The following is a 25,135-nucleotide window of genomic DNA, read 5'->3' as shown; positions in this document are numbered from 1 at the left end:
AAATCCAGAGGAACCTTTTTTCCCCTGCTATCTAAATACAGTATGTTTGGAGACAATCTTATGCATCTTAAACAGATCCTGTTATAAAATAGATTTACAGAGCTAATTTTTGTCTGCAGCACCCAATAATGAGCTTGCTAAAATACTTTGGTGATTCATGAATTGATCACCCAGCCTCCAGGTTATGGTAAAATACTGGAGGTCAAGTTTTCAATGATAGTTCATTATCGAGTGACTGGGCTCTCTCCAGTGACAAAAACAATTCTATTTACACAGCACAGATGTTTCTTACTCTGCATTGCTTCAAACTGAGCTTGAGTCTCTGCCTCTTCTTGTTCCTTCACTTTCATTACTTTCCATTCCAGATAAAGATCTTTAATAGCCTGCAAGAAAAACATGTGCACTATATAAATTTATCCTGTGTTTATAATTATGAAACAAAAGTCCCTACTCATTTACGAGCTGGTACTTTTTTTTTTAAAAACCTTCCTAACATCATAACTCATATTGTATTGCATTTCTATATGAAAAAGAATGATATTGCACAGTCTAATTAAATAGATTTATCTATTGATTTTTGGGAAACGCATCAGTAAAAAGTTCTTGTATTTCCTTAGAAGATTTTGCAAAATATCCAAAAGTTAAAAAAAGAGTAAATGTTATAAATGGACCAATAACCCCAAATTACAATAGCATGCATTAAAACTGACACAAAGAACATGAGGAAAGTTAGCATTTGAAATACCATTGCAGTGAATGAAGTGAAGGTATTCTTCCGTACAACAACGAATCTATATAAATCACTAATCATGCTCCAAGCTTTCATATGGGGTTAATTAAAACCCATAGAGCATACATTCTAGGTCCCCTACTATATCCATGATTGTGCATCACATTAAGCTAGAAATTAAAAGTTTGCAGATTACACCACTGTGGTGGGCCAGATCATGAATAACGAATAGACGAAGTACAGGAAGGAGATGGAGAGTTTGGACAAGAAGAAGGAGCAAGTTATTGACTTCAGGAAGTGTGGTGGGGTACATCCACAATTAACATCAATGGTGCCAAAGTGGAAACGGTTGAGAACTTAAAGTTCCTTTGCGTTAGTATTACCAATGATCTGTTGTGGTCTAACCACATTGAAACGACAGCCAAGGTGGCACAATAATGCTTCTACTTCCCGAGGAGACGGAAGAAATTCGGCACATCTCCAATGAGTTTTACAAACTTCTATAGATGCACCATAGAATGCATACTGTCAGTTTGCACCACTGCTTGTTTTGGGAACTGCTCTGCCCAGGACAGCAAGAACTTGCAGAGACTTGTAGATGTAGCCCAGCACCTCACACAGATCAGACTTCCCATCATTGACTCCATCTATAGTTTACACTGCCTTGGAAACGATACGATACACTTTATTCATCCCTGGAAGGATATTGGTCTGGCGACAGTCACAACACACAAGGTATACAAAAACTTGAAATTAAAAGTGAAAACAAAACGAAAACCGACTGTTAGCTGGCTGCCGTGTGCACAGCGCCTTCAGCTGAACAAGCGAACAATCAAATAAACAAATACAGACTTATCCCCTGGGCAGCGGATTCTAAACTAGAATGCCCCCCTGTCCCCCCCCCCCCCCCCCACGAGGGGTCCTCAATTGTTTTTCACGGCGGTTTCCCCACGCCTGTCCTCCATTGTCTTCCCCTCCCGATGTTGGGGGAGTCCAGAACAAGTTTGGCCAGAACAGTTTCAGAATAAGATGCAGCCCATTTAGAACTGCGATGAGAAAATGTTTTCAAACAGAGTTGTGAATTTGTGGAATTCTCTGCCTCAGAAGGCTGTGGAGGCCGATTCACTGGATGCATTCAAAAGAGAGTTAGATAGAGCTCTTAGGGCTAGTGGAATCAAGGGGTATGAGGTGAAGGCAGGAACGGGGATCTGATTGTGGATGATCAGCCATGATCACATTGAATGGCGGTGCTGGCTCGAAGGGCCTACTACTGCACCAATTGTCTATGTATCTCATGCTCATCGACCGCGAGGCCCCACCGCCATCAAAGCTTCCGCCGCCTCCGCCCACGATGAGTCTCCTGCTGCCATCATGGCTCCTTCGGCCCAGATAGGCCTGGCCGCCTGGCTTCACCACAGTCCCCTGGGAGGCCTATAGGGCGAGTCGAGCCTTCCGGGGCACATTCCGGTCGTCGTCTGGGGCGCAGTTGATTGGCGGGTGGATCGGGACCGCGCAGCTTCCCGGGACACTCCCACCACGCAAACATAATCCAACACAAAAAGGAGCCAGCATAATCATAGACTTGCCCCACCTAGTCATTCCTTCTTCTCCCTGCACCCATGTGGCAGAAGCTTAAAAGGGTCCACCACCACTCAGGAACAGTTTCTTCCCCTCTTATTAGGATACTAAATGGTCCTACTATAAGTTAGCTACTATCCTTATCCTTACTATACTATTCTTATAGAAACTTACATCTTATAGAAACTTACAAAATTCTTAAGGGGTTGGACAGGCTAGATGCAGGAAGATTGTTCCCGATGTTGGGGAAGTCCAGGACAAGGGTCACAGCTTAAGGATAAGGGGGAAATCCTTTAAAACCGAGATGAGAAGAACTTTTTTCACACAGAGAGTGGTGAATCTCTGGAACTCTCTGCCGCAGAGGGTAGTCGAGGCCAGTTCATTGGCTATATTTAAGAGGGAGTTAGATGTGTCACTTGTGGCGAAGGGGATCAGAGGGTATGGAGAGAAGGCAGGTACGGGATACCGAGTTGGATGATCAGCCATGATCATATTGAATGGCGGTGCAGGCTCGAAGGGCCGAATGGCCTACTCCTGCACATAATTTCTATGTTTCCATGTTTCTATCCGATTCACCTTTAGCACATTGGAACTGATGTACTATATTACTATGTAATATATGCTGAGAGCTATATTCTATACTGTATCATGTTCATAAGGGATAGGAGTAGAATTAGGCCATTCAGCCCATCTACTCCACCATTCAGTCATGGCTGATCTATCTCTCCCTCCTAATCCCATTCTGCCTTCTCCCCATAACCTCCGACACCTGTACTAATCAACAATCTATCTATCTCTGCTTAAAACATATCCACTGACTTGGTCTCCACAGCCTTCTGTGGTAAAGAATTCCAAGATTCACCACCATCTGACTAAAGGAAATTCTCCTCATCTTCTTCCTAAAAGAAAGTCCTTTAATTCCGAGGCTATGATCTCTAATCCTCGACTCTCCCACTAGAAACATCATCTCCACATCCACTCTATACGAACCTTTCACTATTCTCTATGTTTCAATGAGGTCCCCCCTCATTCTTCTAAACTCCAGCGAATACCAGCCCAATGCCAATAAAAGCTCATCATAGGTTAACCCACTCATTCTTTTGGGATCATTCTTGTAAACCCCTGGATCCTCTCCAGAGCCAGCACATCAATTCCTCAGATATAGCGTCCCAAATTGTTCACAATATTGAGCATTGAGTTTACTTTCTTTACCACTGATTCGACTTGCAGATTAACTTTTTGAGAATCATGCACCAGCACTCACAAGTCCCTTAGCACCTCCGATTTCTGGATTCTCTCCCCATTTAGAAAATAGTCTACGCCTTTATTCCTACTACCAAAATGCATGACTCTACACTTTGTTACACTATATTCCATCTGCCACTTCTCTGCACTCTCCTAACCTGTCCTAGTCCTTCTGCAGAATCCTCGTTTTCTCTACACTACCTGCCCCTCCACCTATTTTCGTATCATCCGCAAACTTTTCCACAAAGCCTTCAATCCCCTCGTCCAAATCATTGATGTACAACGTGAAGAGCAGCGGCCCCAGCACCGACACTTGAGGAACTCCACTAGTCACTGGCAGCCAAACAAAAAATCCCCCCTTTATTGCCACTCTTTGTCATCTGCCATCCAGCCAACCTGCTATCCATTCTAGTATCTGCCCCCAGGCATCTTACTTAGTAGCCTAGTGAAGCACCCTATCAAAGGCTTTCTGAAAATCTAAGTAAACAACCTCTACCGACTCTCCTTTGTCTGTCCTATTTACTTCTTTAAAGAATTCCAGCAAATTTGTCAAGCGAGACTTTCCCTTCACAAAGCCATGCCTATTTTCTCATGAATTTCAAAGTACGCCGCAACCTCATCCTTTACAATAGACTCTAAGATCTTACCAACCACTGAAATCAGTCGTATCGGCCTATAGGTTCCAATATTCTGTCTTACTCCCTTTTTGTGCACTTGGATAATATTGGCAATTTACCGATCATTTGGGACCGCTCCCAACTCTAGTGATTCTTGAAAAATATCACTTTCAATGCCTCCACAATCTCTAGAGCCACCTCGTTCAGAACCCTAGGGTGCAGTCCATCCGGTCCAGGTGACTTATCCACCTTCAGCCCTTTTAGCTTCCCATGCACCTTCTCCCTAGTAATAGCCACTTGAATAACTTTTAATAATCCTTTACTCTTGAATTTACAGTGCGCAGCAACAGCTTCAAGTGAAGACTGATGCAACTTCCATTTCCACAGATAGCTTCAATACACGAAGTTGAAATGGTTTGCATTTACATAAAAGTATTATTAAATCTCAATAAAGCAGCCAATACAATCAGCTGCACGCGGCAGGCTGCCGTTTCAGCCATTTTGTAGAGTATGGCCTAAACTTTGGAAAGGGACATTCCATCAGACCAGTAACAGCTGCTTCCACCCCGACTCTTGAATATCAGACGTTGCTCAATGTCTTCCTCTGTGAAGATCGATGCAATTCTGATTTCCCAAACCTATTGTACTCGAGTTCTCTAATGCTATATTCTGCATACAAGTATTTTTTAATCTCAGTGGCAGCCATTATGCATGGCTATTTACAGCCTTTGATATATTATGGGTTAACTTTTGAAAGGACATGCCAACAAACTCTTCACTGTATCTGGGTACACAGGACAATGATTTTCCAATACCAGATTGGAAGCAATTCTGATCTCCCTTCATATGCTCATTGTAGACCTTTGTTATCTACACTCTCTCTAATGCTATATTCTGCAATCTGGTATTTTGCACTTTGTAGTGTATTTGTGCATGGCTCGATTGTATTGATATATTATGGGTTAACTTGATTGCATGCAAACAAAACTCTTCCCTGTATCTAGGTACACAGGACAATGATTTTCCAATAATAAATTCCACAGATTCACCATCCTCCAGCTAAATAAATTCCTTCTCATCTCCATTCTAAATATACATTCTGTTATTCTGAGTTTGTGCCCTCTGGTCTAGGACTACTTGGGCCTTGAATTGTTGGGAAGGAGGGTGGTCGGAGAGGTGTTATACTCTTGGTTGTTTTACAACCACAGGAGAAGGGGGCTGATTGGTGGAAATGGTAGAGTGAACCAGACAGTCATAAAGGGAATGGTCTCTTCAGAATGATGTCAGCAGAGGAAAAGGTAAAATAATCTGGTGGTGAATCGCATTGAAAGTGGTTGAAATTACGAATGTTGACCTCAGACGTCATTAAGATGTGAACGTGAAGAGGAAACCCAAGGCTCTTCCGGAGAACTGATCATTTAGAATCAGAGGGAAAGATCAGAAGCAGATAATGAAAAGATAGTGGATGTAGAACTGGGAAGAAAGATGATGCCAGGGAAACGTGAAGGGGATAAATCACATGGGTATTAAAATTCATGGGGTTATTGGAGTCAAAATCCATTCAGATGTGGTTGAAGCTGAGGCCTTACCCAAGGGATGATTGCTTGGGATCAGGAAAGGACAGATCGGAAAGGAAAGTGAAAGAGAAAAAATGGCAGAGCTGGGAGCAGAGAATAGCGAATTCATTAAGGTCGGGATCTAGGAAAGAAAGCCAAGGCCTCTGCTGAGAAGTCTGCATACGCCTTCCCAACTAGTGTACTGCATACAGGATTCCTCTACAAAATCCCAAATGCAGAAAGGGCGATTGTTTGCAGGGTGTATTCATTAGGCAGGGAAGATCTCGAGCTTCTCGAACATGCTACTTTACCCTGAGGAGGTGAAGTCATTTCATCTGTCTCCTCAGATCCCAGGTGAAAATCTACCGCTGCACCATCGAGGGCATCCTTTAAGGCTGTATCACAGAAGGTTTGGCAACTGCTCTTTACCGACCGGAAAGCACTGCAGAGGGTACCGAAAATGCCAACGCAGGAAGTAGGTGGAAGCAGATCCAAAAGCAAGCGCTGTCTGCGGAGGGCGCTCAGCATCGCCAAGGACTGACACAAACATGTTGACTGTTATGTGGACCACATGCGGGAAGCGCTGTGTTAAATCCGTATTTGTGAACCTGCAGGTGGTCAAGGACCTTCTTTTACGGTTCTATGTCACTCTAATCAACAAAATACCTCGGTTGACTGAAAATCACCACCCCCCCCCCCCCCAAACAATCAGCATTTCCAACATTTTTTGCTATTATTTCAGATTTGCATCACCTGCAATTTGTTTTTATACATTTTCAATTACATTGCTAATTGTCTCTTGACAGCATTGTCAATCACAACTATCACCCCTTCACTCAGGATGGAGAATGAGGTAGCAACTTGGATTGGATTTGTCCTGGTAAATACAAATAGGTACACCTGGGCAATATTCCACATAGGGGAATAGATGGCAGTACTTGAACAGCATGGTGAGAGCGGCAGCTACCTTTAGAGCACAACGTTTCAGCATTGCAACAGAATGCTGTTAGGTCTCAATGCCTTTGCTGTATCTACTGAAGTGTCCAAAAGTTTTGTATCAATGAACCATGATGGCAGACCTCAACAGGTTGAGAGATGGTGGACCCACATTTCGGGCCAAAGATGTGCTACTTACATTGACATATTGGTCGGCACTGACAGTGTGGGCCGAAGGACCTGTGCTTTACGGTTCTATGTTCAATGTAATGATAAAAATTAGTTGACCTGAAATGGTAATATGGTTTCTTTTTTCATCCAATTAGCATTTCCAACATTTTTTGCTATTATTTCAGATTTGCATCACCTGCAATTTGTTTGGGATGTCAATTACATTGCTAATGTCTCTTGACAGCATTGTGGAATCAGACTATCACCCCTTCACTCTAGAATTTAGAATGAGAGGGCAACTTGGATTGGAAACTGTCCTGGTAAATACAAAGGGGTTGGACAGGGGGGCTAGATGCAGGACTTGTTCAGCATGATGTTAGGGAAGTCCTTTAGGACAAGGGGTTTCAGCTTGCAAGGAATGCTGGGGGGTCTCAATCCTTTGCTGTATCTACTGAAGTATCCATTTTTTAAAATTATATCATGGCACCTGATGGTGTGAACCTCAAGAGGCAGAGTTGGAGCACCCATTGAGTTTCTAGCCAAAGATTGCTACTAACATTCTGCAATGGCAGGACCCAGCAGGTGACTGCAAAAATAGAAGTTTAGCCTTGTTTCTTTGTTCAAGTTCACATATATTGCCACATGCACCAATTAAGGTACAGTGGAATTTGAGTTGCCATGCAGCTATACAAAGGAGCACAATACACAATAGAATATAACATGAACATCCCCCACAGTGGAATCAACATTATTCACTGTGATGGAAGGCAATAACTTTGTCAGTCCTCCTCCTTTGTTCATCTGTGGTCGGGGCCATGAACCCTCTGCAGTCGCCGCTACGGATGGCCCGATGTACAGGCCCTCTCGTCGGGATGCTCGAAACTCTGACTTCAGGATAGACGGACACTCCGCGGCTTAGAGGTCCCGAATCAGCAGCTGGCAACATCCTCGTAAATTGATTGTGAAGACATATCAACTGTTTAAGATCTCTATTGTTTAGACACATCAACTGTTTAAGATAGCAATTGTTAGCTCAATTCATTTTGAGTTTAGAAGGTTCTTAATCTCATTCTATGTTCTTCTTTACAACATTCGTGGCTATAATTTACTGATTTTTAAAACCCATCCACTCTTTGTGCATACCACTCTTTTCGGCAAAGGTGTATTGTGATGGCATTCTTCATTCGGGTTCCAATAAATAGGACAAAGCCGATTACGAATTATGTAGACTAACCAAAGTTTTCTGCTGCTGAAGCTCGACGTCTAACTTCTGGTTCTCAATGCTGTGGATATAAAGGCCAGCATTCCTTAAGCCTTTTGGACCCTTCTCTACCTGTCAATTACTTTAAAAAATAGTAGCTTCAAATCCACAAGCTTCTTTGGGACCTACAATGTTCCCATCTTTTCACAACTGAAAAAATACTCTAGCCTTTTGATATCAAACCTCACACGAGCCTACAAGAAAATCCATCCACAGTTTCGATCAGAAACGTCACAAAAAAAATTTCTCCAGAGATACTGCCTGACCCGCTAGCCAATGATAGGTGGATAGGGGGTTTCTGCGGGAACAGATTGGATTCGAGGATGGTGTGCTGCCTTCCTGATGCCAGGTTCCAGGATGTCACGGACAGAGTGCAGAAAATCCTCAATGGCGAAGGTGAACAGCCGGAAGTGGTAGTGCATGTCGGCACAAACGATGTCGGAAAGAAGGGAATTAATATTCTGCAGCGTGACTTTATAGAGAGCTCGGAAAAATGCTGAAAAGCAGGACCTCCAGGGTTGTTATCTCCGGTTTGCTTCCAGTTCCTCGTGCTGGCGAGAGCAGGAACAGGGAGATACCGGACCTGAATGTGTGGCTGAGGAACTGATGCAGGGGGCAGGAATTTAGATTCTTAGATCACTGGGATCAGTTTTGGAATAAGGGGGAACTGTACAAAAACGACGGATTACACCTTAACAGGTGGGAGACCAGCATTCTGGCAGGCAGGTTTGTCACTACTACACGGGTGGTTTTAAACTGAATAAGGGGGGTGGGGTGTCAAATGGGATAGTCGAGGACAGAGTTAGAGGGAAAGATAGTAAACGGATGGTTAATGACACCAGAATTAATGGGAAAGGAAGCTCACAAAGGGATAGAAGTGCATGGCCAAGTGTAATAGGGATCGATGTGAAAAGTGAGATGCGTAAGGAATTAAAAGTATTGTATATGAATGCGTGAAATATAAGAAGTAAAGTAGATGAGTTTGAGGCTCAGTTAGAGGTTGGTAGATATGACTGTGGGGATTACTGAGATGTGGCTGCAGGAGGATCGGGCCTGGGAACGTAAGATTCAGGGTTATTCATCCTATAGAAAGGACAGGCAGGTGGGCAGCTCTGCTGGTGAGGGATGGAATTCAGTCCCTTGCGAGGGGAGATATAGGGACTGACGAGGTAGAGTCACTGTGGATTAAGTTGAGGAATTGTAAAGGCAAGAAGACACTAATTGGTGTTATGTACAGACCCCCCAAATAGTAGCCCGGATGTAGGGTGCAAGTTGCAGCAGGAGTTAAAACTGGCATGTAACAAAGGTAATGCCACTGTGGTGATGGGGGATATCAATATGGAGGTAGACTGGGAAAATCAGGTTGAAATTATTATGGGCAACAAGGAAATGGCAGAAGAGTTGAACAGGTACTTCGGATATGTCTTCATTAAGGAAGACACAAACAATCTCCCAGATGTACTAGAGGACAGAGGATCTAAAGGGGTAGACAAACTGAAATAAATTTTTATTAGGCGAGAAATAGTATTGGGTAGGCCAATGGGACTGAAGGATGATAAATCCCCTGGGACTGATGGTCTGCATCCCAGGGTCCTCAGGGAGGTGGCTCTAGAAAAAGTGGACGCATTAGTGATTATTTTTCAATGTTCAATAGATTCAGGATCAGTCTCTGCGGATTGGAGGATAGCTAATGTTATCCCACTTTTCAAGAAAGGAGCGAGAGAGAAAACGGGGAATTACAGACCAGTTAGCCTGACTTCGGTGGTGGGAAAGATGCTGGAGTCAATTATTAAAGAGGTAATAATGGGGCATTTGGATAGCATCAAAATGATTAGTCCAAGTCAACATGGATTTATGAAAGGGAAATCATGCTTGACTAATCTTCTGGAATTTTTTGAGGATGTGACAAGTAAAATGGATGAAGGGATGCCAGTGGATGTAGTGTATCTAAACTTCCAGAAAGCCTTTGATAAAGTCCCGCACGGGAGACTAGGTGACTAAAATTTGAGCACATGGTATTGGGGGTAGGGTGTTGACATGGATAAAAAATTGGTTGGCAGACCAGAAGCAAAGAGTAGGAGTGAACGGGTCCTTTTCAGAATAGCAGGCAGTGGCGAGTGGAGTGCCGCAATGCTCGGTGTTGGGGCCGCAACTGTTTACCATATATATTAATGATTTGGAAGAGGGAATTAGGAGCAACACTAGCAAGTTTGCAGATGACACAAAGCTGGGTGGCAGTGTGAATTGTGAAGAGGATGTTAGGAGGTTGCAGGGTGACCTGGACAGGTTGAGTGAGTGGGCAGATGCATGGCAGATGCAGTTATAATATAGATAAATGTGAGGTTATCCACTTTGGCGGCAAAAACAAGCGGGCAATTATTATCTCAATGGGGTTAGGTAAGGGGGAGGTGCAGCGAGACCTGGGCGTCCTTGTCACTGAAAGTTGGCGTGCAGGTACAGCAGGCAGTGAAGAAAGCTAATGGAATGATGGCCTTCATAACAAGAGGATTTCAGTATAGGAGTAAAGAGGTTCTTTTGCAGTTGTATAGGGCTCTGGTGAGACCACATCTGGAGTATTGTGTACAGTTTTGGTCTCCTAATTTGAGGAAGGACATCCTTGTGAATGAGGCAGTGCAACGTAGGTTCACGAGATTGATCCCTGGGATGACGGGACTGTCATACGAAGAAAGACTGAAAAGACTAGGCTTGTATGCACTGGAGTTTAGAAGGATGAGGGGGAATCTTATAGAAACATAAAATTATAAAAGGACTGGACAAGCTAGATGCAGGAACAATGCTCCCAATGTTGGGCAAGTCCAGATCCAGGGGCCAGTCTTAGAATAAAGGGGTTAATTTAAGACTGAGATGAGAAAAAATGTTTTCACCCAGAGAGTTGTGAATTTATGGAATTCCCTGCCACAGAGGGCAGTGGAGGCCAAGTCACTGGATGTATTTAAGAGAGAGTTAGATAGAGCTCTAGGGGCTAGTGGAGTCAAGGGATTTGGGGAGAAGGCAGGCACGGGTTATTGATAGGGGATGATCAGCCATGATCACAATGAATGGTGGTGCTGGCTCTAAGGGCTGAATGGCCTCCTCCTGCACCTATTTTCTATGCTTCTATGAGAGGAGTGTTATCAAATTGAAGAATTGCAGCATTGGCATGTTGTTTACAAATCAAGTCTTCACCAAATAGGTCAAGATTCATCGGACATAATCTATCCATCACTAATTCATATTGGCTATTAATATTCTTAACTCTAGATTCCAGTAAATCCCTGACAACAGGTGTTGTGTTATAATGTCCTGGTTTCTCTCATAACTTCAAGGCATCCCACAATTTTCTAATCCATCATTTGCAAATCAACCACAACACATGACTGGCCAGAATTTGCTCCCGTAAAGGCGTCATTCCTTCTGGCCTTGTTTTCTTTATTACTTTTAGTTATTTTTGTCACATTCATTTTGGTAGGTTCTCCACAGTAATTAGTAATGCTAATTATTCAGATTTACTTTGTTTTGTAATTTACAATATCAGTTAAAAGGATTTGCATCGCTCTCTTCCCAATTGTAATTTTTAAAAAAATCAATTACAAGTTCCTTTTGTTAACGCCAACACTAATTGTCGAATTGTCGCCTTGTGTTCTTCGAATCTCAGTCATCATAATTTGTTACCTTTTACATTTTTGCACATATTTTGTTTCAGCTTTACCTTGTGGTCGGTGGGGGCGCAGCAAGCCAGCAGCCCTGCCAGCAGCGCGTTAGTTCTTTCTACTTTTTTAGTTTTTTTTTTAGTATGTCCTAATGTATGTTTTTAATTTTTCTTTGTGTGTCTTGTGTGGGGGTGGTGTGGGGGTGGGGGGGAAACCGTTTTGGTCGCCTCCTCCACGGAGCGGCGACATTTTCCATGTCGCCTCCCCCGTGGCCTAACATCAAGGATCAGTGCGGCCTTTCCCGGAGACGAGCCCGGGGCTTCAGCGTGGACTCTTTCGTCGCGGAGCAGGCGAGTCTTCGCCGGGGGTCGCCAGAGGGGAGCGTCCGGTCGCTGGCCCACGGCAGCCTGAAGCCGCGATCTGCGGAGCTCCAGCTGGCGCAGCGTCCGCAGCCTGGGATCCCTCCTTGGGGACCCGGGAGGAGAAGAGCTCCGACCGCCGGCCCGCTGCCTACATCATCCAGAAGCCGTGAACTGCGGTGCTTACGGCTGGCGCGGCGTCTGCTGCCTGGATCCCTCGTTGGGGACCCTGGAGGAGAAGAGCTCCGACCGCCGGCCAACTTCTAACCGCGGGTGCGGCGTGGACTTACCATCAGGAGCTGGGTCCCTCGCCGGGGACCCCTGGAGAGGAGCTCCGACTGCCGGTCCTGCGGTCTGCGGTGCTTCCGGCTGCGGGGACTTTAGATCTTTGACAGCCGGCCTGCGGCCTACACCAACCTGAAGCTGTGGTCTCAGATAGAGTAGCACCGATTCAGGACTTTACCTGGTCTACACATCTGGACGCTCGCAGTGGCGACTGCGGAGGGTTGAGGACTCGACCATGGGGGAAATAGAGGAGGACTGGCCAAATTTTATGCCTTCCACCACAGTGATGAATGCTGTGGTGGATGTTTATGTTAAATTTTTATTGTGATTTTGTGTGTTCTTTTTTTCATTGTACCGCTGCTGGCAAATTCATTTCACTTGCACTTTATGTGCAAGTGATGAATAAAACTAGAGTTACTGGTGCTGTTCATGCACTATATGTTATTAACTAAATCTGGCTCATTATTCATAGCTAATTGGATTACTTGGATAGGAAAGGAGTAAATGGTTACGGGCCTAATGGGCAAATGGGATTAGAGTAAAAATGCATCATATTCGGCGTGGACAAGATGGGCTGAAGGGCCAATTTCTACGATAATTAATTCTGACTAATTCTAAATGTGACCGTTTCATTTTAATTCTGATATACTTTTGTAAGATCTTAACTGAACAGTTATAAAATTCACTACTTCGTCAAGAACTTGTTCACTCGTTAAAATTATAAATATGAAACAAACCCAGCTCTGCATTATGCACTGAATTGAATCACAGCTGCTTATCAGGGGGTTATATGCAATTTTAACTCACAACCAAGTCACTCAATTCTACCCATGTCTGCTTGCATCTCATTCCATCAGCAGTTTCCAATCTTCGGGTCACAACCAATCTGAGATCACAAAGATCTTTAACAAGATAATATCATTTGTATTTAATTGTTCACATCTAGGATCGATGATTTACTGTCAATGGCATTTTCCTATTCAGTGGAGTGTTAAAATAATCCACTTACAGTATAAAGACTCAAAAGGCCATTGCAACACATACTTATCACACTTTGCTTGTGGCATTGTGGGATAACACAAATATTCCAGGGTTGTGGTAATGAAAAGGTTGGGAAGTGCTGCCTTATCATTGAAATGATTTCATTCTTAATAAGACTGCTCGTCACTTCACCGTTTTTCTCTAATTAGCTACTTCTCCTGTGGTTTTTAATTCCTTAAGGGAATTACATAAAGAAATAATCACTGAATATTTTATTTGCCATTGCTTATCCTCTAATCGAATTCTGAAATCTAACTCTGCCGATATGTCTCTTGCTTCCAAATTGACTTTAAATTTAAAGACCCTAGGATCAGACCCAACCTCAATTTCAAACTAATTATGAAATTCCGTTATATTAATGATCAAAGAATCCTTTCCTGTAAAGTTACTAATTAAACTTCTCCAGAGATGCTGCCCGACCCGCTGGGTTACTCCAGCACTTGGGAGTCTATTTTGTAAAACCAGCATCTGCAGTTCCTGGTTTCCTCATATCAATAATTGATCTTTGATAGGTCAAAATGATTCAAAACAATAAAAGCTGACGAGACTGTATCCAGAAATGCTCAAGTACAAAAGGAAGATTTCCTCTCTCCAGCACGCTTACAGGGTCTGCCATCAACTGTATACTTTGCTCACCAACACCTCATACTTGCCAGATGTTCCTGGGCTTGAGCTATGCTGTGAGAAAAGTAACGTTGTTATTGCAATTCTGATCCTCTCTATACACTAACATTCTTAAGAAACCTCATGTTATAGAAAATCAAGTTATAAAAACAATTGTGTAAATGGGGATAAAGGGCATTAGGGGCTAGAATGTTTCAGACTTGCAAGAAAAAAGTTATTTCTACCGCATATTTAAAAAATAAAGCTATTATAAAATTAAAATAAATATAGCTACATCTACTTTTGTAACTGCACACTGAAAATATTAAAGACTGGATGTTACATTGTTTAACGGAGTATCATTGCAAATGTGTCAATAGAAGAAATTCATGTCAATTTCAATGAAAACTTGCAATGAACTTTTTTTTCCTGGATTGTTGTATTTAAAGACAGTGTTTTATCTGTTTGCCAATTTGCAAAGCAACTCTTAAGTGGTTCCCTAGCTCTCAATAGAAATTGTGTTATAACCAATCTTGCCTACATAATACATATAGCGCTGCTCAAATCAAAATCACATTATATCTAATTTTCATTACAAAAATACATGTAATAGCAGAATTAGTTTATAAACAATGCGCAAAGAGGCCCTTCGGTCCACCAAGTCCATGCCGACCACCGATCCCCGTACACTAACATTATCCTACATACTAAGGACAACTTTACATTCATACCAAGCCGATTAACCTACAAACCTGTACTCTTTGGAGCGTGGGAGGAAACCGAAGATCGCGGAGAAAACCCACGCAGGTCATGGGGAGAACGTACAAACTCCATACAGACAAGCACACGTAATCAGGATCAAACCCAGGTCCCTGGCCCCGTAAGGCAGTAACTCTGCCGCTGTGCCACCACGCCCATATTATCTCTGCAATCAGGTTCATCCAACTTGTTATCCTTTATTCACATTTGTTTGCCAGGTACGTTTTCTCTAACGATAGCGATATCTTTTAGATACCTCCTCCTTTTGCCCCACGATTCTTGTAGAGATGACGTTATTGCCATCTACCAGAAACAGTTGTTCAGTATTTACAAAATTCTTATTTATGTTAACTTTCCAGACTAATCATCTAATATTTGTGCCATTCTTCCTATTTCCATAGAATCTCTAGTGTTTTTATATAACATAATTGTTTTTATATTTCTTGCTAGTTTACCCATGTAATATATTTTCTATGATTTGTATTAATGATTAACTTTCAAAATGATGTGATTCATAACAAATTATGGGGAAAACAGCAACTCAATTTCAAATAATGAACATAAATCTGTCTCCTCAGATCCTGGTGAACTTCTACCGCTGCACCATCGAGAGCATCCTTACCAACTGTATCACAGTATGGTATGGCAACTGCTCTGTCTCCGACCGGAAAGCATTGCAGAGGGTGGTGAAAATTGCCCAACGCATCACCGGTTCCTCACTCCCCTCCATTGAGTCTGTCCAAAGCAAGCGTTGTCTGCGAAGGGTGCTCAGCATCATCAAGGACTGCTCTCACCCCAACCACAGACTGTTTACCCTCCTACCATCCGGGAGGTGCTACAGGTCTCTCCGTTGCCGGACCAGCAGGTCCAGGAACAGCTTCTACCCTGCGGCTGTTACATTACTCAACACTGTACCTCGGTGATTGCCAATCACCCCACCCCCGGACACTCCTTCCACCAGGAAAAAATATAATTGCACTACTATGACTGTATGCACGTAAATATATTTATTTATTGCTCATATTCTATGTCGCTCTTCTAGGGAGATGCTAACTGCATTTCGTTGTCTCTGTACTGTACACTGCACAATGACAATAAAGTTTAAATCTGAATCGGATAAATGCAAAGTGTAAGACACTGAAGCCGTTTTAACGAACATATTTCCACCTGTTAAGTCAATAAAGATAAAGGCTATAAAGCCAGTAATAGTTAATCTATTAAGATGCGCAGAGCATACAACAGTCTTAAATTTGCTCATTCCTTAGAAGTCATTGGCATCCACTGATTATTAAGAGAGAAATACAACTTCCAGATTCATGTCCTAAATCCAACACTCAGTGTCTGTATTTATCTACTGTAAAATAATTGTTATTAACTCTCTATCTATCTATATTTAAAACTCTGTGTGTGTCTGGCTGTGTGCGTTTCTGACTGCCAGCCTTTGATTCGTTGCTACACTAACACCCGACCCACAAACGCCCCGATTTTTTCCATTTTGGTAGAGATTTCACTTTTCATTCCAAGTATCCACTCCTCATTAAATTTCGTCGTGTTTATGTACACTTTTTTAATAAAATCCTTCTCCCCCCCCCACTCACTCATTTTGTCGCCTCCTGCTGGCCAACGACCATAACGGCTGCTGGCGCCTGCATCTCGCCTCAAAGACGCCATTTAAAAACAGCCGCACTGCTGATTCCTGGGCCGCTTAAGTTGGAGGACCACGTCTCCCATGGGGGCTACGAGTAGGGAACGGCTGCATTGGGGGAGCAGACCCAACGGGTCTGCACTTGGTATAGTAAACCATTAAAAGTCTTTCACAATCACCTCCATTCTAGGAAAACATTCTAAGTCTCTACTGCGAAGGAAAGAACTACAGAAGAGTCTGAAGAAGGGTTTTGGCCCAAAACGTTGCCCATTTCTTTCGCTCCATTGATGCTGCTGCACCCGCTGAGTTTCTCCAGCTTTTTTGTGTACCTTCAGCTGCAGTTTTCTTAAACAGATAGTTCATCAAGTCAAGTCAGTTTATTTGTCCATACACATACTTGAAATGAAAGTGGCATGCTCGCAGACTTTTGTGCAAAAGACAAACAACAAAACAACCAAACAAATTATAAACACAATCATAACACACATATTCTTTTACATAATAAATAATGGAAGGAAAAACGTTCAGTAGAGTTAGTCCCTGGTGAGATAGGCGTTTACAGTCCGAATTGCCTCTGGGAAGAAAGTTTGGAGCCAGTTGCTATGCGACTATGAGGACTGTACAGTTTGATCATAGATTTCAGTTGCTGTTTGGTTGTGTAACAGAAGACTATTTTCCTAATATTGACAATAACAGATTTTTGGATAACTTGCTTCTGCTTAATGGAAATGTTACATTAATTTCTGGGTAGGAAGCAGAGACAGGTAAATCAGCCAACACAGCAAAGATTCAGCTGGTCAAGTAACATTTGTAAAGAGGGAAAATGTTAATGCTTTAGGTCAACCTTTCATCTAATAATGTAAGCCAAGACTGTCATTGGAAGACCTGGGTGAAAATAAATATTTCTTGTATTTTTCAACAAATTCAAAATATCTGTCAGGTACATGAAATTCACCTGTATGGAACGGAGGCTCAAACATTTTTTAAAAGAACCCAAAATATTCTTCCTCCACAGTTGCTGGCTGATCAAAGTATTCCAGCATTTTCTGTTTTATTTTAGATTCCCAGCATCTGCAACTTTTTGCTTTTGAATCGAAAACTCTCTTTTAAAAAGCAAATTAAAATAGTCACCAAAAATATCTGTAAGCAGTTTTCAGTCACATGTGCCTCTGTTCCTGGTGGCGAATTTCATACACCTGCCAGTAATTTTCTGAATCAATCACGACCATATGGCAGGAGAATTTTTTTTTAAACCAAGTCATCACAATGACAGGTTTAGCTCACATCAGGCTGCTGCCAGATATCCAAGATCCAAATTTCAGAACAGGTGGCAAAAGTGTCTTTGAAGGTCAATGTTAAACTAGCTGCAAAACACAATTGAGGACAGGTGGTACCATCAGGCATTATGGAGTATATTTCACCATGAAAGTACACAACACAATGCTCAGCTCTTTTTGTCAAAGCATGGAATTACTCAAAACGGAAAAAAAAAAAAATAGGAGCTCAAGATAAAAATAAGCAGAGCTCAGCAACTGAGGCAGAGTTCTAATGAAGTGCTTCATTATTTGCAAACAAATTTTACATTTTAAAACCAGATTTACAGAAAAGTATATTTTTTAAAGGTGCTGTCAGATAGTTTCCAGGCTACATCGTGGGAGCTAAGTAACCTAAAATTAAAATATTAATGAGTGACAAGGAGCAATCAAGTTAGATTTAAGGAGGGCTGCATTGGGAGTGGAGGGCACAAGGAGGTCGGCACAACACCGAGGGAATTCTAGTCCTTTGGTCATACAGTTGTTGACACAGCTGCCTAAATACTTTGTCAGGGCTTACATGGAGGTGGTTACAGATGTGGAGAACTGGGGGGGAGCAACAATCTCGAAAGAAAGAGGATATCTTAGATATCTGAGCGTGGAGAGCCAAATCTTGTCAACGGATGCAATGGAGATGGAAAATTGAGAGCAAGGGATAGTATTTTTGCTAGAGGCAGGGTGGGAGGTGGTATAATGTGTTAGGGAATCTGTGCACTATTACATCCATGATTATTTAAATACAGATCTAACAGCATCGCGTGTTTCTTTTTTTACCTGATAGCACTGTGGTAATGATTTCAGAATGAAATAAAAGCAGATTCCTATCTTGCACGGCAACAGGTCCTGCCATTGAGGCTTTTCAATCGATCTGCAAAAAGGCAAGAATGAAATAAAATACAGATTACTCTGTGCAAAACCAAAGTGAAAGTTCAATGCAAGACTTTGGGACAGGTTGAGATTTTCCATTTTATAGGCCCATTCGTTACAAACACAGCCTTGGAGAAAAAATTATCAGCAGCAGAAATTGAAGAAGAGATTTTCACCTCGCAGGCTACCAGAACCACTGAATGAAAGTAGACAAAATGCTGGAGTAACTCAGCGGGAGAGGCAGCATCTCTGGAGAGAAGGAATGGGTGAAGTTTCGGGTCGAGACCCTTCTTCAGTCTGATTTTCAATATGGAAGTGCCCAGCAATTAAAGGATTTTTTCTAACCTACTCACTGGAAAGTGAGAAAGGGTACCACAAAGAATATGAGCAGGCAGGAAGAAGGTGGAAGGGCGAGGGAGGGAAAGCTGGGGGTGGGAGTCAAGAGCAGACAAATCAGACGAAGGGGCATGAGCAGACACGTGGGGTGTGAATGCACAAGCGAGGGGTTCCGCGGGCATCTGAGAGTGTGAGCACAAATGCAAGAGTACAAAACTCAGCATACAGGACAGATAAAAATAAAACAAGAAAGCCCAAACAGTCTGGGTCATGCTCGTGGGGAAATGGGTAGCTGGTGACCAGGCAGGAGGAAGATGGTTTAGTGAGCAGTGCTGTGCAGCCATGGCCCCACAATCTGGGTTGGGGGTAGAGCAAGCAGGGGTGGAGTGGAGAAGGTAGAGATGTGCCAAGACCATAGATGCATAGAATGAGTAGAGGAAATTGAAAAATGCAAAAGTCGGCATGGTGATCCTCGCTTGTTTATTTATTTATTTATTTATTAAAAAGTGTGCAACCACACTGGTTTTCCCCCTCTCATTGCATGCTTCTGCATAATGTGTGTGCATGCATGAGCAAATCCCACACACATTCACATTAGGCACCGATCTAATTTTCTGTACCAGTCTTAGGAATTGCTTTAAATTTAATCAATCTGATTATGTGCCTCTCTGATAAAGGGCAGTATAAAGACAGCTCTATTCTCCGAAACAGATGATCAATTTACACATTTTCCTATTGACAACCGATTTCAAAATTCACAATGCACAACATTTCAGTGTTTTGGGAATGGTATTTTTTGTCATTTAAAAAGCTTTTTTTTAATCCATAAAACATTAAAATAAAATCCTATGTAGTTTTAATCTGGGAAATAAAAAGCCATCAGTTATCAAGGCAGCTGCTCACCCTGCATATTCTACTATGCAAAAGGTCACATGGCCAACCTTTCTTCAGAGACCTGCATAGGTCTGACCCTGACAGCATGAATGATAGATAAGAACCAAGCATCAACACCAAATTTAATGTGGCCGCATTAAGAAGATTTCAAATAATTCTACATCCAACAATACGTTCTATGTTCATTTTACAAACTGTTTTTTCTGAGGATCACCATATATATGCATAACATTTGAGGGATTGTGTTTTAATGTTGCAATTGTTGAATAAAATCAACAGAAAACACTTCTGGATAGAAATACAGGCAGTATCACTTCCAAGCCCAATTCTATTCATTTTTTGGTCCAAATTCACAGATAAATTATCCATTTCAGTTCCAATGGAAATCTCCAAATTCTGGCAGATCCCACACTCATATAACCATATAGCCATATAACAATTACAGCACGGAAACAGGCCATCTCGGCCCTACAAGTCCATGCCGAACAATTTTTTTTCCCCTTAGTCCCACCTGCCCGCACTCATACCATAACCCTCCATTCCCTTCTCATCCATATGCCTATCCAATTTATTTTTAAATGATACCAATGAACCTGCCTCCACCACTTCCACTGGGAGCTCATTCCACACCGCCACCACTCTCTGCGTAAAGAAGTTCCCCCTCATATTACCCCTAAACTTCTGTCCCTTAATTCTGAAGTCATGTCCTCTTGTTTGAATCTTCCCTATTCTCAAGGGGAAAAGCTTGTCCACATCAACTCTGTCTATCCCTCTCATCATTTTAAAGGCCTCTATCAAGTCCCCCCTTAACCTTCTGCGCTCCAGAGAATAAAGACCTAACTATTCAACCTATCTCTGTAACTTAGTTGTTGAAACCCAGGCAACATTCTAGTAAATCTCCTCTGTACTCTCTCTATTTTGTTGACATCCTTCCTATAATTGGGCGACCAAAATTGTACACCATACTCCAGATTTGGTCTCACCAATGCCTTGTACAATTTTAACATTACATCCCAGCTTCTATACTCAATGCTCTGATTTATAAAGGCTAGCATACCAAAAGCTTTCTTTACCACCCTATCTATATGAGATTCCACCTTCAAGGAACTATGCACGGTTATACCCAGATCCCTCTGTTCAACTGTATTCTTCAATTCCCTACTCAGGGGTTCCTTCCCCTAACTTTATATTTATATCAAGATCTCATTGGGCACCAGTGGTTATATTGAAGAGCTTAAGTAGAAACAAGGAACTGCAGATGCTGGTTAATACACAAAATGACAAGTGGTGGTGTAACTCAGGAGGTCAGGCAGCATCACTGGAGAACATGGATAGGTAATGTTTCATGTTGAGACCTTTCTTCATACTCTGACTGAAGACATAGAAACATAGAAATTAGGTGCAGGAGTAGGCCATTCGGCCCTTCGAGCCTGCACCGCCATTCAATATGATCATGGCTGATCATCCAACTCAGTATCCCGTACCTGCCTTCTCTCCATACCCCCTGATCCCCTTAGCCACAAGGGCCACATCCAACTCCCTCTTAAATATAGCAGCGGGGACAGATTAATGTTTTGGATCAAGACAGATCTTGATCCAAAACATTACCTATCCATGTCACGTCCACTCACACATAGATCCTAATATTCACCACTCCCTAGAGAGAGGGGGGCAGAGAGGAAGGGGAAGGGGGGAGGTGGGGCAAAGAGGGAGGTGGGGCAGAGAGTGACGGGGGTGGGGGGCCCAGAGAGGGAGGCCCCCTCACACACACGAACCACCCGCCCCCACAAACAGTGGGTCCCTTCTAATGTAAGCTGTCAAAAAGATATAAACAATGTTTTAATAACAGCACAGGGGGGGGGGGGGGGGGGGGGGGGGGGGGGGGGGGGGGGGGGGGGGGGGGGGGGGGGGGGGGGGGGGGGGGGGGGGGGGGGGGGGGTGGGGGGGGGGGGGGGCTGGGGTGGGGGGGGGCAAGAGGCAGGTGGGCCTCGATTGGTAGGCATGTGGACATTGTGACGTCAGCAGCAGGCAAGCGGCGATTATTTTTTTTTTTAAGGTGAATTTTGTAAAGAATTTTATTCAAAATCTGGGGAAATAATTGACCGAATTTTGAGAGGAGTGCATTTCGGAAATCATAAGATACACCCCTACCGATATATGTAAAAATCTCCCCGTTTTTGCGTTTGCTTTTCGAGGAGAGACGATTCAAAGGACACACACCACACACACAGAGTTTTAAAAAGTATATAGAAGTAGAGCCAGGCTGTTTAGGCACTAAAAATCTCTGAAATAGGCAGGTATACTACATTAAATGACCAAAGTTGCCTGGTTGCACATAACTGCCACCATTTTTTCAAATTATCTGGTGTTAAACTATGCTACCGTTGTGAAAAACCTCTTTCTACCCCAGCCGAGGTCACTGGTGCATACCTGAAACAAGCTACAGACTCTACATTCATGTCGATATCTTGTGCATTACAACTACCTTTGAGAACTTTAGCTATGTTTTGTATTTCTTCAAGATCTGTGTTAGCTAAAATCACCCTCTCATATTTTCCTTGTATGTCTTCACCTACATCGCCAGGAACTTTAACTACAAAGTACAGCAAGTGAAGATGTAAACAACAAATGATCACATTGGCAACAAATCTCCCCACAGCATCAATTATCTAGTCTATTGAGATCTATATTTTGTTGCATGCAACTTCATCTCTAATTTTCTGCACAACAATGTTGAAGTTGCTGTCAACATATTTTTTCCGTAATGATGACTTGCTTGGTATAGGTGAAGAAATGTTCCTTCTGATGTAGGCGACTCAGTTTTGCAGGGTACATCAGTCCATATCTCAAATTTGGTATCTTCTTAAGGATTCCTATTGTCTCATTGAAAAGCGCTCTCCTCTTAACGACCTCTACAGGATAATCTCTGAATATACTGATCCTGTCGCCTTCAAATGAAAGATTTCTGTTGCCAGCAATTTTTGTCATGATGTCATCCAAAACATGGTCGTATTGCACCTTCAGTATCAGTATCACGGAGGTTTTTATTTCCCTCTTTGCCCTCTTTTAACACCAACAATTCTTAGATTCTGGCATTTCTGACGTCTCTCCAAGTCCATACATTTTTCAGTCACTTTATTCAATAAGTCTGTTAAACGCTTAGTCTCGGAGAGAATTCCTTTTGTAGTTTCAGCACATATCGGCAATTGACTAATTCAGCTATGTCTGCTGCGTGCTGATTTACTGTATCGATAATGGGATCCAACCTAGAGTTAAAGTTAGATTCCATCAGTTAAGTTTAACATTTACCTCTTCCATTTGTTTATTAAATTTTTCAGACATTTCTACCTTCCAGATAGACAATTCTTCTCGAACAGTCTGAACAGAAGCAGAGATTTCTTCTTTAAAATTTTTCAGTTCTTCTTTAAAGTTCATTTCTTCTTTAACATTTTTCAGTTCTTCACGAGCCCACGACTGGATGGAGAGAGGAATCACTCCGACTGAATGCCTCGCCAGCAGGCACGACCTCCCATGGCCAACTTGGAAGACCCTCAACAGATTACGAGTGGAGCAGGGGAGGTGCAAAGCACTTATGAAAGCATGGAACTACCAGGCAGAAGACACATGCAGCTGTGGAGCAGTACAGACAATGTCCCACCTACTGGAGTGTGACGACTCCCCCCCAGTGTAGCCCCCAGGACCTGGCTGAACCGACCGACCAGCTGTGACCTGCGCCAGATACTGGCAGAACGACATCTGAGATTGCAACGGACTCGAAGAAGAAGAAGTTCTTCTCTTATACTTGAGATTTCTCTTGAAATAAAAGTACGAAGGTCCAACATTTCAACTTTTTTAGTCTTTGTCTTCTGGACCCGTTTTGAAACCTCCTCCTGGGACGACGCTGAAATTGAGCCCAAGGCTTCAGTCAGGCCTACTTCTTCCACCGGTGGTTTAGTCCTACCGGGTTTCCTTGCCTGCCCTTTTGGGGGAATACGTTGTATCGACATTAAACCACCGGAATCGCGGTCTGATGATGTCACTCTCACCCGCAACACAAGCTGCCGGTGAGTTCTCAACAGGTCAGTCCCGTTTTTTTCTCCTAGTTTTCTTCGGATTTAGCGTGGAGCTAGCTGGCGCGTGCTCTACTCCAGCATAGCGCCACCGGAAGTGAATGAGTTCTACTGCAGTTTCGATAAACAGAAACTTAACCCTGGTAACCCCAACCAACACGTCACACCTACTGACAGCTTGACTCCAGTTTGCAAAGACTGGACCCTTCCCCACCTACTCCTCACCAATCACCACTTCACACCTACTTAAAGCATGACTCCAGTTTGCAAAGACTGGATCCTTTCCCAAGTACCCCTCTCCAATCACCACTAAACACCCACTTACAGCCGGGTTTCGCCCCGGTGGTGTAAATGTTCTTGCAAGTTACGTTAAAACGGCAAAAAAAAAGGCTGATTTAGGCACTCAATCGTGAAAAAGGCATTATCTTCCTGAAATCATCCAAAAAGGTATGAAAAGGCACATGGCATTTATGGCAAAATCCTGGCTCTAGTTATAAGGATAAGGATTATCCTAATTACATCCACTTACTTTGGTTCTCACATTTTTTACTCAGCTAATCATTTACTTTGCGCCAGGAATATTTATTACTTTTACCCAGATAATCTTTAAAGTGAGATGACTCAGCAAAAATAATTTAAGGGGAGGCGACGTTTATGAGGATTTCTGATAGGCACATGACTATGCAGAAGATGGATCATGTGCAGGCAGATGAGATTGGTTTATCTTAGCATCTAGTCCAGCGCAAGCATTGTCGGGCAAAGGGCATGATCCAGTGCTGTACTGGTCTGTGTTCTAACCAGGTAAATTCACTAGAAGCGCCAGTGGGCTATTAACTCGTGGACAACAGAAGTGGTATAGAGTCATAGAGTGATAGAGCGTTGAAACAGGACCTTTGACCCGACTTACCCACACCGGCCAACATGTCCCAGCTACACAAGTCCCACCTTCTGCGTTTGGCCTGTATAGCTCCAAACCTGTCCAATCGGCTTGTACTCGCTAGAATTTAGAAGATTGAGGGGGGAATCTTATAGAAACTTACAAAATTCTTAAGGGGTTGGACACGCTAGATGCAGGAAGATTGTTCCCGATGTTGGGGAAGTCCAGGACAAGGGGTCACAGTTTAAGGATAAGGGGGAAGTCTTTTAGGACTGAGGTGAGGAAAACTTTTTCACACAGAGAGTGGTGAATCTCTGGAATTCTCTGCCACAGAAGGTAGTT

The 25,135-nt window shown here is 42.9% G+C and overlaps 1 protein-coding gene across 1 annotated transcript in view; it reads right to left on the bottom strand.

The window, feature by feature from the left end:
* The window catches only part of dnajc1 (DnaJ (Hsp40) homolog, subfamily C, member 1), a 120,903-nt gene that overhangs the window by 52,912 nt on the left and 42,856 nt on the right, over positions 1-25,135 (bottom strand). The window contains exons 6-7 of the mRNA XM_055652547.1: positions 18,524-18,617; positions 293-383 (exon numbers count right to left, since the gene is read on the bottom strand). Coding sequence (XP_055508522.1) covers positions 293-383; positions 18,524-18,617 — 185 coding nt within the window. The remainder of the gene's footprint in view (positions 1-292; positions 384-18,523; positions 18,618-25,135) is intronic.

The sequence above is a fragment of the Leucoraja erinacea genome, chromosome 2 (assembly GCF_028641065.1).
Source record: "Leucoraja erinacea ecotype New England chromosome 2, Leri_hhj_1, whole genome shotgun sequence".
Classification (NCBI taxonomy): domain Eukaryota; kingdom Metazoa; phylum Chordata; class Chondrichthyes; order Rajiformes; family Rajidae; genus Leucoraja; species Leucoraja erinaceus.
This window is presented reverse-complemented; position numbering and strand designations above follow the sequence as displayed.